General features: G+C 38.3%; 1 protein-coding gene across 1 annotated transcript; it reads left to right on the top strand.

Moving 5' to 3' along the window:
• Positions 1-2,314: 2,314 nt before the first annotated feature.
• On the top strand, positions 2,315-17,001 carry LOC139005672 (natural killer cells antigen CD94-like). Its single transcript, XM_070407875.1, has 7 exons — positions 2,315-2,430; positions 3,627-3,743; positions 10,652-10,750; positions 11,312-11,416; positions 11,809-11,960; positions 13,597-13,724; positions 16,504-17,001. Exons 2-7 carry the CDS (start codon positions 3,629-3,631, stop codon positions 16,628-16,630), a joined length of 726 nt encoding a protein of 241 aa, XP_070263976.1. The 5' UTR covers positions 2,315-2,430; positions 3,627-3,628; the 3' UTR covers positions 16,631-17,001.
• The last annotated feature ends 414 nt before the right edge of the window (positions 17,002-17,415 follow it).

The following is a 17,415-nucleotide window of genomic DNA, read 5'->3' as shown; positions in this document are numbered from 1 at the left end:
ATCTCCCAGTGGAGGCTGGCTGGAAGCAGGTATCTGGGATTTATTTATCTTCTATAATTGAAACTTTGTTGCCTTGAGCGGAGGCCACAACTGGCCAAGGTAGGCGGGAAGCTTGGCTTCCTCCATTGCCAGGGAAACCAAGTTTCCTGCTTGCTCCAGCTCCATTGCTGCTGGCTGCCATCTTGGTTGGGTTAATTTGCATATAGTCACTCTGATTGGCTGGTGGGCATGGCTTGGGGGTGTAGCGAAGGTGCGGTCAGTTTGCCTGTTTCTCTTTTATTAGATTAGATTCTGAATAGGTAAATTCTCAGTTACAGAAAACAAATTACTGGTTGCCAGGAAGGAAGAGAGAATGAAGAGTACTGCTTATTGGGGTTTTATTGGGGATAATAAAAACATTTTGAACTATAAAAAGTGATGATTTAAACAGGCCACTCTCAATACAAGACAGAAAATTTGGACAAAATTAAGTTATGTTATAAATAATCTTAGTAATATTTTCAGTGTGGTAGATATTCTGGACATATAGAGTATATTGACCAGTATATACTGATAATAGGAAATATACCTCCTTTTCAAATGCACCTGAAGTGTCTACAAACATTATTCAATAGATATATTGATCTTTATTTATATATTTATATACAATTAATATTTACATATTAATATGAAACTCAAGAAAAGTAAAAATATATGGATACTTTAACTGAATAAAGTACATATATATACTGTAGGTGAATGTGTGTGTGTGTGTGTGTGTGTGCATTCTAAAGCCAGTGTTATACTTTGCAGAAAAATCCTTGGGATATTGCAAAAGAGTAAGAAAATGGCATTGATGCCAATTATCTCCACTCCTCATTAATATTGTTCTGGTCATGTTCGCCAATGTAACTAGGCTAGAAAAAATATATATATAAAAATGGAATATGCCGAAACCGGTTTGGCTCAGTGGATAGAGCGTCGGCCTGTGGACTGAGGGGTCCCAGGTTCGATTCTGGTCAAGGGCATGTACCTGGGTTGCGGGCACATCCCCAGTAGGAGATGTGCAGGAGGCAGCTGATAGATGTTTCTCTCTCATCGATGTTTCTAACTCTCTATCTCTCTCCCTTCCTCTCTGTAAAAAATCAATAAAATATATTTAAAAAAAAATAAAAAAAAATGGAATAAAAACTTTTTATTTCCACAAGGCATGATAATGTATGAAAATAATATGAGAACCAGTGATAAAACCAGCTCAAATAATACGTCACTTAGCAAATTAACAGGTTGTGAAATTAATATACTAAACTTAGCATTATTTTACAAAAATAAAACCAATTAGAAGACAATGGATGAAAGCCCTATTTGTATAATAGTAAATACAATAATATATTTAGGAATAAATACAAAAAATAATTCCACCAATACACAAGGGATAATAAAAACTGAACAAAAGATTTTAAAATGTATTTTTTTAATTTTTATTTTTTTCTTTATTAAGATATTACAAATGGGTCCTCCAATGTCCCCTCATCCTCCCAATCCTGCCCTCACCCTCACCCGCTGTTGTCCACATCCATTGCTTATGCTCATATGCATGCATAAAGAATAAGCTCTGTGTTTTGCATACTCACAACTGAAAGCCTGTTTTTGCCACATCCTGTGTTTGGGAGACAGATAAATTTATTTCACATGTGATGGTTTCACAACTTTGTCTGTATGCCAGAACTTTACCCATATGTTCATTCTGGCTTAGGAAATGTGCAAATGCTATTTCCTTTGCTTACCAAGCTTTCCCCATTACTCCAATCTCTAGTTAACACCTAGTCACCTTTCCATGCTCAGCTTGTAGGTAAGACAGAGACTTTTATTTGCATTGAAAATTTAAATGACACATGATGCTATAAATCAAAGGAAATATATACTGTGATAAATTATGCACATCCATTAGCAACATTTTGATGTACTATTGTAGCCAAACAGTTGATAAGATACATGGCAGAAAACTTTAAAAGGGGGTATTGGCGAAAGTGAATTACTTACCTAATTTAAAAAATCTGTTTTTTTTTTTTTAAGTCTTAAAATCCAAGAATTGAGTGAACCATATTGACCATTACTGAAAACATACCAGGTATTTTGATGCTACTAAAGTTCAGACTGATACAAGGCCCCGAATCTGGTGATGTTTTTAGATAGAAGGGCTTCCTGTGTGGTTGCATCGTGAGAACACTTATTTTCAGACTCCGTTCTCACCTATTATTTTGTGTATAGGACAAAAAAAAGACATTATACTATGTATTTATTGTCTTCTCTTTATATTCTGGGTTGGATTTTATACCAAGAGTCATCAAGAATTCTTATATTCAGACTTCTTCTCAAGAATTATAATCGCCTTCTTCCCAGGAAAATACGCATTCTGCAAAGATCCTCGCATCTTCCTCTAAAAAGCAGGTACTTTTCATAATATTAATGTATTTTACTTAATAAATCTTATTCTAAAAATTATTAAATAAAATTTGATCAAAATAATTTTAATAGAACATGGAGAGTGATATATATCAATAAGAAGGTACATATTCAGATAGAGGAAAGATCTATAGATTAGATTGATAAAGAAACAGATGGTAGGAAGGCAGACTAGAACAGACGAATATATTTTCTTGATTACGATAACCATTGGAAATAAGATCATTAGAAATACTTGAAAGGAAATTCTTAATTTTATATGGAAAGATATTTAAAGAATATAAGGAAACACAAAATTCTACTGGAAAGAAGTTCAGAAAACTTACTGTTAGATTTGTACATTCAATAGTACATGGAATAGCCATAGACTATTTAGGTACTGAAACATATGCAAAGCTTCCTTTAAAATTTTAAGATTCTTTTTTTAGATTGAATGTATTTGATGTATAAAATATTCAGTTTGGCATCAAAGTCAAGTTGTTGGAATTATAAAGTGCATAAATGAACCTAACAAATAATGGCATTAATAACAAAATTATTAAGACGTGACTTCACAACCATAGTGTGTCCTAGTGAGGAAATAGCAGCATAAAACAAAACAAAAGATGATAATGGGTTTAAAGAAAAGTGTTATAAACGAGAGTTCATAGGAAGACGTGATAAATTCTTACTGAAAGATCTGAAAAGTTTTCTCCACAGAGGTAGAATTTAAGTCATATTTTAAATAATTACCTGATGATAATGGAGGAATACAGGCAAACAAATCTGTACTAAAAAGAGAGAAGTTTATCCAGAAGTATGATGATCCGTAAGTGAAATTGGGAGATTATCTATAGCCTGGCTTTAAAAAATATTTTATCTATTAAGTAATGACAAGAATTAATTTAACATATGTCATCAATTTGTAAGTTGGTAATTTGTAATTTAAGAAAAATATTTACGTTGAATGTAATAAAAGATACTATGCCCTAACAATTTGTTCTAAATCTTTTGTGCACTTTAATGATCATCTATTCTTAAAAATATTATCTGCATTAAAAGAAACTCCAAATTATTTATTAGGTTTAACTGTAATCCAGATAACATCTTTATGAACCATGTATTTTAGTTATGGAATTTCTATGGCCAACGAAGTCATAAGAAAGCTTTCATGTTATCTTCCATATGTTCATGATTTTCAGAAATGGGAGAAGAAGCCGTGACTTACTCTGAGGTGCGAGTTCATTCTTCATCTCAGGAGCAGATGAGGGCACCTGACTACTCTGAAAACAAAAGGATTGTGAGTTCTGAACATCGAGGTGTGTAGCTTTCTCACTTTTATTTTATTGTTTTACTAGATAGTTAAAAACAATGTCTGATATATGTCTGAAATTGGACATGACAAATGCAAAAATTTGCACACAAATGAAACTATAACTTCCCCAATCTTTGACTGTGGATTATGGCCAATATATGATACACTGTCCAACAGGACCTTAGCTCTGGATTAAAGAAATGCATTTCAAATGAACAAAAACATTTTGTACAAGGTTATTTAATTTACCACATTTAATCTTGTCAAGATAAACATTCACAATACAAAATATTTAAGAAATAAAGAAAATTAATCATTGATTCATACCTTCTATGAATTTGCGGTTACTTAATTCTAAAAATTCTACCTTCCAGAGAAAGACAAATACCATATGATTTCACTTACATGTGGAATCTAAAGAACAAAATAAATGAACAAACAAAATAGAAATAGACTCATAGATACAAAAAACATACTGATGGTTGACAGAGGGGAAGGAAGCTGGGGGACTGGATGACAAAGGAGAAGAGATTGAGAAGTACAAATCGGTAGTTACAAAATACTCACAGGGTTGCAAAGTACATTATAGAGAATATAGCCAATAATATTGTAATAACTATGTATGGTGTCAGGTACTTGAAATATCAGTGGGACCACTTTGTAAAGTATGTGATTGTCTAACAACCATGCTGTAAACCTGAAACTACTCTAAATAATACTGAATGTCAATTGTAATTGAACAATAAAGAAAAATTACACCTGCCATTATCAAATACACAAAATATATTTAAAATATTTTTATTGATTTCAGAGAGGAATCCAATATTTTTATTGGATTCAGAGAGGACAGGCAGAGTGATAGAAGCATCAATGGTGAGAGAGAATCATTGATCGGCTGCCTCCTGATTGCTCCACACTGGGGATTGAGCCTGTAACCTGGGCATGTGCCCTGACTGGGTATTAAACCCCTGACCTCCTGGTTCATAGGTTGATGCTCAACCACTGGACAACCTCTGCTGAGCATAAAATATATTTTTCACTCTATATTTTACCATTAGTATGTTTCTATTTTATCACTACATTTTATTTTCATTCTTTATTAGCCATGTGTGACATGAGTTAGGGGCAATAGTGTCAACAGAATGTTGTTTGTTTCCATATTTTAACTTATATAAATAGTACAATGATGCATATTTAAACTTTTGATGCAATCACCCTTTTGGATACCTAATTCTTTAGATTTTCACTGGTGTAAATAACTAAATGTCTGAATAATTTTATGCTTAGTGCAGATAAACTTATTAAAATGAATTATTTAAACTTTTAATCTCTATATACTGCTTTCATGTTTTATAAGCTTTAAGTACCACATGTAAAAACTGGAGTATGGCCTTAGCTGATTTGGCTCATGGACAGAGCATTGGCCTGGTTCGATTCTGGACACGGGCAGATGCCCAGTTTGCAGGCTCGATTCCCAGTAGTGGGTGTGCAGGTGGCAGCCAATCACTGATTTTCTCTCATCGTCGGTGTTTCTAAATCTCTCTTCCTCTCCCTTCCCCTCTAAAAATAATAAAAATAGCCGAAACCGGTTTGGCTCAGTGGATAGAGCGTCGGCCTGCGGACTGAAAGGTCCCAGGTTCGATTCTGGTCAAGGGCATGTACCTGGGTTGCGGGCACATCCCCAGTAGGAGGTGTGCAGGAGGCAGCTGATGGATGTTTCTCTCTCATCAATGTTTCTAATTCTCTATCTCTCTCCCTTCCTCTCTGTAAAAAATCAATAAAATGTATATTTTAAAAAAAATAAAAATAAATAATAATAAAGATACATTAAAAAAAAACACCCCACAACTGGAGTATGCTTTTTTCTCAAGATGTGTGAGATTGAAAACCTATCAAGGTCTCAAGTATATTAAGGTTGAGGATGACTATGGTCTCACATTCCTGCTTGCTACTTGTTCTGTGATGGAATTGATGGCTGCAATTAATATGCGCACAATTTTTTGTTGTTTTTACTTTTTTATTGAGATACTAGAGGCCTGGTGCATGAAATTTGTGTACTCTGGGGTGGGGGGGGGGCGGGGAGTAGTCCCTCAGCCCGGCCTGTGCCCTCTTCCAGTGCAGGAGCCCCACCATTGATCACCCCAAAGAGGCATGCTCTGCCCACCCATCTGGGGCTCCTTAATGGATTGCCTCAAAGAGGTAGGCTGGAGCTGGGGGTCCCACCTCTGCGCCATGCAGAGCTGCGGGATCCCCAGGGCTCGCTGCACGGAGCTGCGAGACTCCTGGCCGCACTGCAGGGAGCCATGGGACCTGCCTCTGTGTCGCGCACACAGCATCAAGCCTCCCTCCACCCTTGTGCGCACGCAGCCCTAATCAACAGTGCACACCTGCTGCTCACGCAGTCTCCTGGTGATCGCTCATTTCAGAGTGAGAGCATCATGGCAAGAAGGCATGACGACCACATAGGCTTTTATTAGTATAGATAAAGGACATATAATTAGTTTCATGTACAACATAGTGATTTGATGTTGTGTATATTGCAAAATGATCACCACAATAACTCTAGTTCAGTTGTTCTCAACCTGTGGGTCGTGACCCCTTTGGCGGTCGAACGACCCTTTCACATGGGTCACCTGAGACCCTGCATATCAGATATTTACATTATGATTCATAACAGTAGTAACATTACAGTTATGAAGTAGCAACGAAAATAATTTTGTGGTTGGGTCACAACATGAGGAACTGTATTTAAAGGGCCAGAAGGTTGAGAACCACTGCCTAGTTACCATCCATCACTGTAGTTACAAAATTTTGGGGTATGTGATGAGAACTTTTAAGATTTGCTCCCTCAACACCTTTCAAGTATGCAATAGAGTCACCATGCTGTACATTACATCCTCATGATTTATAACTGGAGTTTGTACATGTTCATCCATTTTACCCACTTCCTTTATCCCCTACTTTGCAAGCTCAGGATTTTTATTTTTATTTTTATTCCACACATAGAAGTGAGTTCATATGGTATTTGTCTTTTTCTGACTGGCTATGCTATTTCACTTAGCATAATACAGTGGGGCGTTGACTAGGAGTGTCCCGACTAATGAGTTTTTCGAGATATGAGTCATCTCTCGGCTGATTTTTTGCTTTGAGTTGCGAGCTAAAATTCGGGTTACGAGCCAGCTTCAGATACCCCACCGCTAGTTGGTGCAGCGAACGTCACAGTGAACGCTACAACATCAGCCTGGCATCACCTGTCTCACTCGTTCACTTTAAGCAGTTAGCTCTTAGTTGAAGCATCAGTGTTGTGCTCGCATTTGTGCTTTCAGTTACTTTGCAAAACTTCGTTTTGTCAACCATGGATCTGAAGAAAGTAAGTGTGAAGGACAGTGCTGAGAAGAAGAAGCGGATGATGTGCATTGAATTAAAGAAAGAAATTATCGAAAAACATGACCAAGGTGTGCATGTAATCGACTTGGCGAAGCAGTACGAGCGTAGCACTTCTACGATCTGCACCATACTGAAGCAGAAGGAGTCGATACAGGCTACAACTCCAGCCAAGGGCGTTAAAATAATTTCTAAACAGCGGACATCTATCCATGAAAATATGGAGAAGCTGCTAATGGTGTGGTTAACGGAGAAGCAGCTCACAGGAGATACCGTGACGAAGGCTATAATCTGTGAGAAGGCGCGAGCTATTTACGCTGATTTGCTGCAGCAGACCCCAGGCACTTCAATGGACGAGGCGTCGGGCGAGCCATTTAAAGCCAGTCGGGGCTGGTTCGAAAATTTTAAAAAGAGGACCGGCATTCACTCCGTTGTCAGACATGGTGAGGCAGCGAGCTCGGATATAAAGGAAGGTGACATCAACGAGCTCATCGAGGAGCACTAGGAGGAACTGACGACGCAGGAGCTAAAGGAGCTACAGACGCAGCAGCACACGAAGGTTTTGCAGGAAATAGATGACACAAAGGAGGAGGAGGAGGTTATCTCTATAAGTGAGATAAAGGAAATGTTGGGAATGTGGGAGAAACTTTCAGACTTTATTCAAAAGAAACACCCAGAAAAAATTGCAACTGGGCGTGCGATGGAGCTATTTAATGACACTTGCCTAACTCATTTCAGAAATATTCTGAAAGGGAGGATGAAACACATCTCATTGGACAGGTTTTTCTCAAAAACTCCTGTAGATGAAAGTGATGAAAGCGTGGCGAAAAGGGCAAAAACCAGCAAATAAGATTCAGTTATTCAGTTCAGCCTTTCTCCTCCAACTCCATCAGCATCTTTAAGTGATTTGATCTCCAAGGTAAATGCTGTACATTAAACTTAATAAAACAAGTTTATTGCACTACATTCTATTGTTCAGTGTTGTGTTTTTATACAATATTCGTTATTTTTAAATACATTTTTCTTATTTAAAAACATTTAACAAAACAATTGCAGTGTTTTTTGGGTGTCTGGAACAGATTAATGGCATTTCAATTCATTGTAATGGTGAAAATTGATTTGACATACAAGTAACTTGCGTTATGAGCTCCGTCACGGAACAAATTAAACTCGTAAGTCAAGGCCCCACTGTACTCTCCAGGACCACCCGTGTGTCATAAAAGGTAAGATTTCCTTTTTTTTAAATTCTTTTTTTTATTGCTTAAAGTATTACACAGAGTATTACATATGTCTCCTTTCCCCCCCGACAATCCCCCAGCCTCTCCTACCCCCCAAGTGTCTTATGTCCATTGGTTATGCTTATATGCATGCGTAAAAGTCCTTCGGTTGATCTCTTACAGCCCCCTTCCACCCCCAACCCTCCCCAGACTTCCGGCTGTAGTTTGACAGCCTGTTTGAGGCTGCTCTGCCTCTGTATCTGTTTTTGTTCATCAGTTTATAATGGTCCTTATTATTCATAAGTGAGTGAGATCATGTATTTTTCTTTCATTGACTAGCTTATTTCACTTAGCATAATGCTCTCCAGATTTCCTTTTTATGGCCAAAGAATATTCCATTGCGTTAATGTACCACAGCTTTTTCATCCACTCTGCTGTTTCTAGATCTTGGCTATTGTAAATAAATGCTGCAATAAACATAGGGGTGCATATATTCTTTTGAACCAGTGTTTTGTGTTTCTTGGGATATATTCCTAGAAGTGAAATTGCTGGTCATAAGACAGTCCCATTTTTAATTTTTTTAAAAATATATTTTATTGATTTTTACAGAGAGGAAGGGAGAGAGATAGAGAGTTAGAAACATCGATGAGAGAGAAACATCGATCAGCCGCCTCCTGCACACCCCCCACTGGGGATGTGCCCGCAACCCAGGTACATGCCCTTGACCGGAATCGAACCTGGGACCTTTCAGTCCACAGGCCGACGCTCTATCCACTGAGCCAAACCGGTTTCGGCAGTTCCATTTTTAATTTTTTTTAGAAAACTCCATACTGTTTTCTACAGTGGCTGCACCAGTCTGCATTCCCACCAACAATGCATGAGGGTTCCCTTTTCTCCACATTCTCCCAGCACTTGTTTGTTGATTTATTGATGATAGCCATTCTGACAGGTGGTAGGTGATAGCTCGTGTTTTTAATTTACATCTCTTTGATGATAAGTGACATTGAGCATTTTTTCGTATGTCTATTTTCTGCCCAATTTTTAATCATATTTGTTTTGCTCTTGAGTTGTATGAATTCTTTATATATTTTATCTGATATATACTTTGCAAATATTTCCTCCCACAATAGTTGGTTCCCTTTTCAATTTTTTGGTGGTTTCCTTGGCTGTGTAGTAGCTGGTAGTAGCTGTAGTATATGGTATAAGATAGTGCTTCAGTTTCATTCTTTCACATGTTGCTGTCTAGTTTTCCTAGCACCATTTATTGAAAAGACTACTCCTCATTGCATATCTTTGGTTTCTTCATCATATATTAAATGACCATAAGCAGATGGGTTTATTTTGGGGAGCTCTATTCTGTTCCACTGGTCTATGTATCTTTTTTAATGCTAGTGCCATATTGTTTTGATTACTATAGCTTTGTATTATAGTTTGAAATCAGGAAGAATGATGCCTCCAACTTTTTGTCTTTTTTTTTTTTTTTTGCTTTTTCTCAAAAGCATTTCCTAGCCCTGGATGTTGTGGCTCAATTGGTTGAGTTTTGTCTCATGCACTGAACAGTGGCCAATTTGATGCCCAGTCAGAGCACATACCCAGGTTGTGGTTTCAATCTCTGGTAGAATGATTGATCTTTCTCTCTCACGTCGATGTTTCTCTCTCTCTCTCTCCTTCTCCCTGCCTCTCTTTCTAAAATCAATGAAAACATATTAAAAAAAAAAAAAGATCGCCTTGCCTATTTGGGGTCTTTTGTGGCTTTATACTAATTCTAGGATTGCTTGTTCTACTTCTGTAAAAAATTCCATTGTGACAGGGACTGAATTGTACCTATAGAAATTACCTCAATGTCCGAAAGGAGAAAAATAGTAAAAAATTATGATTCATACATGAGAGTGAATATTTTGCAGTTAACTTAAAAACATTTATTAGAAATGTCATGGCCTGGTAAGCAGTAAAAATGGCTTTAACTAGATAAAATAGACACAGTCAAGAAAAATGATGGCGGTATGCTTCTGAGTGAAACACTTAGTGGTTGGATTTCTTTCCCTTTTTTTTTCAAACCAGAGGACATTTATTCCAGCATAGGAAATATAGTCAATAATATTGTAACAAATATGTATGGTGCCAGGTAGGTACTGGAATTATTGAGGGGGGAGCACTTTGTAGAGTATATGATTGTCTAACCACAATGCTGTACACCTGAAATTAATACAAAATCATACTCAATGTAAACTATAACTGAGAAAAAATTAAAGAACTGTGAATAAGCATATAGAAGCCAATGTTGAACCAATTTACTGATCTCTTTCTAAAGGCTATTCTGCCCCGCAGAATTCATGGAAGTTACTTTCAGCGGTTCTGGGGATCATCTGCTTGGTTCTCCTTGTGTCTGTTGGAATCTTAACTACAAACAGTAAGTGTCTATGATAGAAAAGAAGTCAGCTTGCTCACTGCTCATGGAAAGGAATCTCGTTATGGTCTTTTATTTTCTAAAGTAATATTCTCAGCAACATTTTGTTTTTTGTTCTTATTGTCTCTGTACTAGAGGTGATTTTAAGAACTACATCAAATTACTATGTCTTTACCTTGAACTTTCATGACTTTGTCCTTTCATTCATATGATTCCTTTCACCTGAAATAGCAACTCCTCTTTTTTTTGCTGCTTGTTAACCTATTTCTCTTAAACTTACACCAGGACTACTTTTTCTGAGAAATCTCACACAGGTTTTATTATCAGAATCAATTTCTCCATAATCTGTGATCTCACCGATATTATGCTAATTTTCCCATCAGACTTGTATTATTTTTATTAGATTTGTCTGTGTATCCCCTTCAATATATTGTCTTTTAGATATCTTTGTTAGTGAAATTTTACTATTTGTAGTCACATAACAAATAACGTGCTTATGAAATAGCACATTTAGCTTCAGGCACGTATGACAAACCACACTGATATTTGTCATTTTGTCTTCAGAAACAGAGCGATGGTCAGGAAATCTCACCTCCAGTCAGGAAACAGACCAGATGGAATTGATTTCAGGAAATTCAAGTATTCCCCCACTACTGACAAAAGTTAAAGGTAATTAGGAACTAGGTCACCTTTCCTGAGTTAGAAAATAAAAATATCTCTGTTTATTTATATGCATATATAATGATTAAGTATTTAAATATATTACACACATATCATGTAGTGTTAGATACCCGGAAACATATTTGCTAAAAATCCACTTAAATTTGGAAGTTGTCAATAGTGCTTAATAGTAATAATTGTCCTATTAAATTATTGTGGCATAAATCATATCAGCATTATGCACATTAGTTAACAGAGCAGCAGTTTTAAATGGGTGAATATAATTGGTCATATAATTTATGTATTGCTTCCTAACTTATTTTTCACAACTTAAACTCCCATATTTCTACATATAAATGTACTAACAGGAGGCATTTAGACTGACTGTAATTGTTCTTTAGGTTGGAAATGTCACCCTTGTGAGGACAACTGGCACCAACATGGGGAAAACTGCTACTCTTTTTCTCCACAACCAAATCCTTGGATAAATTGTGAATTTCATTGTACTACTCGGTCTTCAAGTTTTCTGAAACTAAATACTGAAAAAGAAATGGTAAAAACAAGTATACTTTTCTCAACTTTTATTAAGTTTCTCCAGGAGGTGTTTCTTGGGCTTTAGGCTCTGTCTGTTCTGATATCCCCGTTTCAGCACAGGGAAGTGCACATGATACACACCAGATTATGCTGTTCTCTTTTCTTGAAACTCTTTCTCAGGACCTAGTTTAAAGCCCCTAAGCCAGCGGTTCTCAACCTGGGGGTCGCAACCCCTTTGGCAGTCGAATGACCCTTTCACAAGGGTCTCCTAAAACCATCCTCCATAAGAGATATTTACATTACGATTCATAACAGTAACAACATTACAGTTATGAAGTAGCAAAGAAAATAATTTTATGGTTGGGTCACAACATGAGGAACTGTATTTTAAGGGCCAGAAGGTTGAGAACCACTGCCCTAAGCCATATATTCGTGCAAGTTTTATTCACCTCTGAACCCTTTCCTATCTCTACAGCCTCTTAGATACCAATAACTTTTTATCACTTCCCCTTCCTTACCCACTTATTTTAACACTAGAGGTCCAGGGCACCAATTTGTGCATGGGTGGGGTCTGGCTGGCCCAGCACCAGTTGGTGAATTGGGGCTGGTCAAGCCTGTTGGGAGGAGGAGACGGCGGGAGGTTGGCCGGGCACACCCTGATCAGGGCCCAATCAGGGCTGGGCTGGCTGTGGGGAGGGGCCTCAGGTGATTAGCCAGTGGGCCCTGCCCCAGAACAGGGTGAGGGGGCCGATTGGGGGTCAGCAGCTGGGGGAGGGGCCGTGGGAGGCTTGATGGCCAGCCTCACCCCCAATTGGGGTGGGAGAGCATTCAGGGGTGGAGCTGGCTGAAAGGAGGGGCCTTGGGCTGATTGGAGTGGTTGGGGCTTATCATGGGTGGGGGCAGCTTTGGGACAGGCTGTGGGTGGTGGGTTGGCCAGCCCCACTGCCTATTGGGTTGCAAGAGGCATCAAGGGCTGCTGGCTGGGCAGAGGGGCCGCTGGAAGTTGGCCAGCTGGCCCACCCACTGATCAGGCCAGTTCACTGGCCACAGTGGGCCTCATAGCGACCGATCTTTCAGGTTGTTATGATGTTCTGTTCACTGGCTTTTTACATATATACTAGTAGATACTGCACTTATGTACTTATTAAAGTTTAATTCAACCTTCTCACAATTTTACTGTCCTCTTCTCAACCCTTTGTAACCTCACCCTAATAGGTGCCTATTTACTTTTATGGTTTATCCTAAAATATCTATTGTATTAAAAATTTATTTTGATCACCTGGTCCTAAAGGAGTTTCTGTTAAGTACTCTCGTTTTATCCGGTACTTTTCCTTTTGTAGTAATGGCTTACTTAATTGGTTTGTATCTTTCTTAAATTCACAAGTATCAAGTCTATTTACTGCCTTTTAATTCTCAATATGCAGCACAATGTTCACAGTACTATGAGGACTCCATAATAGTTGTTTGATGAATGAATAAATTATTGGTTATTAGTGAGTTGTCAAAAAATCCCAAGAGCATTTTTTACTATAGTTATTGTTTCAGATAAAAAATAAAAATGTTTAATAATGTAAATGAAAGTTTTAATTTCTATATATATTGACAACCAATCAAAGATATCAGATTTATTTATTTCCTGTTCTCATTCTTTCCAGGATTTTGTACTAAATTTTTCAATGAAGCAATGTCATATTGGGAAAGAAAAGTTTTGGATCAGTTTATATTACAACAGCAGTGAACAGAAATGGGCTTGGCAAGATGGCTCAGCTGTTACCTTGGACAAGTAAGTATCTTCCTATGAGTCTATTTTTAAATATATTTCTATTGTTTTCAGAGAGGAAGGGAGAGGGACAGAGAGAAACATCAATGATGAGAGAGACTCCTTGATTGGCTGCCTCCTGCTCACCCCACACTGGAGATTGAGCCAGCAATCTGGTATGTGCCCTGACCGGGAACCGAACCTTTACCTCAACCACCAAGCCACACCAGCTGTGCTATTCTGGCTGTTTTAAAACACCAGTCCCAGAATACCAATATTAATTAATTATCTAGTGTGCATATAATTAGATGTTAAATTCCATGATGTGAAGTTTTCTATTAAACCTTACTGATTACTCCAACTCACATAGAACTCTTAATATATTTGACCTTTAGAAATGCATAACAATGATGGTTAGTATGGTGGCTAATGATTTACACCCCAATAGAAACCAGCTGATTTTCTAGGTATTGACTTAATTTTTATTTCTCTGGACCATAATAATTTACTACATAATGTACAAAGACACTTATGAGAAGACTATGAAGGAAAAACTATGTTCAAAATAATATTGAAATGTGATTTTCTCATTCAGTTTCATTTTTTCATGAGAAACATTATAACATAATATATCAAAGAAGATTAAACACTGAACAAATATAAAAATTCACTTGTCAATTATGCTAGACAATTGAAGATTTGTAAAATATAAAAATACTAGTGGCCTGGTACATGAAATTAATGCATGGGTGGGGGTATCCCTCAGCCCGGCCTGCACCCTCTCCAATCTGGGACCCCTCGGGAGATGTCCAACTGCTGGTTTAGTGGGATTGGGCCTAAACTGGCAGTCAGACATCTCTCTCACAATCCAGGACTGCTGGCTCCCAACTGCTCACCTTCCTGCCAGCCTGATTGCCTCTAACCACTCTGCCTACCAACCTGCTTGCCTCCAACTGCCCTCCCCACTGGCCTTCTCACCCCCAACTTCCCCCGCTGCCAGTCTGAGCACCCCCAACTGCCCTCCCTGCTGGGCCCCCCTGCTGGCCTGCTCGTTGCCAATGGGGCCCCCCTGCCAGCCTGCTCGCCCCAAACTACCCCCCCTCGTAGCCTGATCACCCCCAAGTGCCCCCAACTGCCGACATGCTCACCCACAACTGCCCTCCCCGCCGGCCTGATTGACCCAAACTTCTCCCCCCCCCCCCCACTGCTGGCCTGCTTGCCCCCAACTGCCCCCTGCCGGCCTGCTTGCCCCCAACTGCCCCCCTGCTTGCCTGCTCACCCCAACTGCCCCCCTTGCCAGCCTAATGGCCCCAAATGCCCTCTCCAAACAGTCTCATGGTCCCCAACTGCCCTTCCCTGCCAGTTTCCTGGCCCCCCACTGTCCCCCTATTGCTGGCCTGATTGTCCCCAACTGCCCTTCCCCACTGGCCTGCTTGACCACAACTCGGCCCCCGGCCAGCCAGCTCACCCCCAACTTCTCCCCTGCTTGCCTGATTGCTCCCAAATGCGCTCCCCCCCCCCCCCCCCCCCCCGCTGGCCTAATTGCACCCAACTGCCTCCCCACTGGCCTTCTTGCTTCCCATTGCCCCCCTGTTGGCCTGCTCACCCCCTACTGCCCCCCCCGCTGACCTGGTCACCCCAGCTTCCCTCCACCACAGGCCTAATCACCCCCAAATGTCCCACCTGCCAGCCTGTTCGTCCCCGACTTCCTTCCCTGCCAGGCTGATTGTCCTCAACTGTACTCGCCTGCTGACCTCATGGCCCCCAACTGCCCTCCCCTGCTGGCCTGACCTCCTTTGCCTCAGCCCTGCCACCATGGTTTTGTCTGGAAGGTCTCTCAAGGTTTCCCGGTCTAATTAGCATATTACCCTTTTATTAGTATAGATGACAATGTTGGCACTATTTTGGGAGGGAATATAATAATTTTTATATTAACACAAAATGTATATGTATTTAGTATTGTTACATGTGAGTGAATCTTTTTTACTATAACAGAATTAATTCTTAATATGACAAATTTGGATAGATATATCTCAAATAACAAAATTTCTTTTGGTCTCTGGAATGATTTTTAATAGTTGAAATGAGTCCTGACACAAAATTTGAAAACTGCTCTTATAGCACCAATTTTCTTATTAAAATGCTAATGTTAAGAGGTACTCTAGTCACCCTACCATGTTATTAAGATAAATATAAAAGATTCTATTTTGTCACGCTCATGGGGATAATAATCAGGACTAAAAACAATTTTAGCATCCCTCTTTCATTTACTTGTTTTTTAAATCCTCATTGAGGAGAGGGAGAGAGAGAGAGAGAGAGAGAGAGAGAGAGAGAGAGAGAGAGAAAGGACATATATCGATCAGCTGCCTTTGACCAGGAGTGAAACCTGCACAGTTTGGTGTCAGGGACAACACTCTAACCAACTGAGCACACTGATCTGGGTTCATTTACTTTGAATGAAACAAATGCTCTCTCACCAAAGATAGAAGCTTTTTTCTTCATTAAGCAAGCACTTGCTTGTTGGCACTTTTTTTTATTAGATTCCAGATCTCTGAAAATTTTGAGTCAGTTATAGTCAGCTTTATCATTGCATTAATGGACAAGTGTTTTGGAGTTCCTTACTCTGCCATTTTCCTTCCTTAAGAGTTGAATGGAACAAATATTATTTATTACTTACACATTCATAAATCTGCCAAAGAAATGTATGTTCCTTTATATTTCAATTAATGCATAGTAACCTTTAAGAATAGATTTTATCTATGAAATAAATTTTAGTAAAAATAGAAATTCTTTTCTCTTCTAGGCTCCAGTTAACAAAACCTGACATTGCCTCTAATCATTGCAAATATATGAAAAATGGTCAGTTATTTGATGGTAATTGTAAAGACCCTAGTTATTGTATATGTAAGAAGACAACATATGGAGATTAAATCACTCAAATGCGGGATATAAAACCAAAAGCAACAAATGAACAAACCTGAAAAACAAACAAAATCACATAGATGTAGACAACAGTATGGTGGCTACCAGAAGGAAGGGGGGTGGAGGGTAGTAAACGGCAAAGGGGGTCAAATATGTGATGGAAGAAGATTTGACTTTGGGTGGTGGACACATAATACAATGTATCGATGATGTATCATAGAATTGTACACTTGAAACCTATATACTTGTATTGCTCTATGTCACCCCAATAAATTTAATTAACAAAAGGAGAAAGAGGTGGAAACATTGAAACTTTTCAAGGATTATTTTTAACTTTAAGAAATACTTCAAAATTAGAAAATTTAATAAAGCCACATATACCCTTCATCCAGCTTTAGTGTATTTAATTTTCAAATGTATTGTGTTTGAAAGTTTAAAAAGCCTTATTAGCTTAATATTTGTGAATATTTAATAAAATCATAGTTTAAAATTTACTTCTTCCATAGGTATTATCAACAGTTTATTAAACTTAAAAATGAATTTGTTCATCACTCAATAATTAAAAAATAAATGAAACATTGTTACAGAAGATAAATATTTAATTGTTAGTTTTTATTTGCTGCAAGTATAAGCTTTTGACATGTCAGATGAAAAAATATTTAATAAATATTGGTGGCATTTTCTTCTGGAAGTTTTCTTCATGAAGAAAGTCAGAGAATAGCGTTTTTATTTTGAAATCCTTTATATTGTATAAATAACAAACATTTCACACAATCCTCTGCATGCAGATGTA

This window comes from Myotis yumanensis, unplaced genomic scaffold, assembly GCF_028538775.1.
Source record: "Myotis yumanensis isolate MYYU_CA2020_CCGP unplaced genomic scaffold, mMyoYum1.0.hap1 SCAF_3, whole genome shotgun sequence".
NCBI classification, from domain to species: domain Eukaryota; kingdom Metazoa; phylum Chordata; class Mammalia; order Chiroptera; family Vespertilionidae; genus Myotis; species Myotis yumanensis.
The sequence above is the reverse complement of the archived record's forward strand: the minus strand, read 5'-3'. Positions and strand labels throughout refer to the sequence as shown.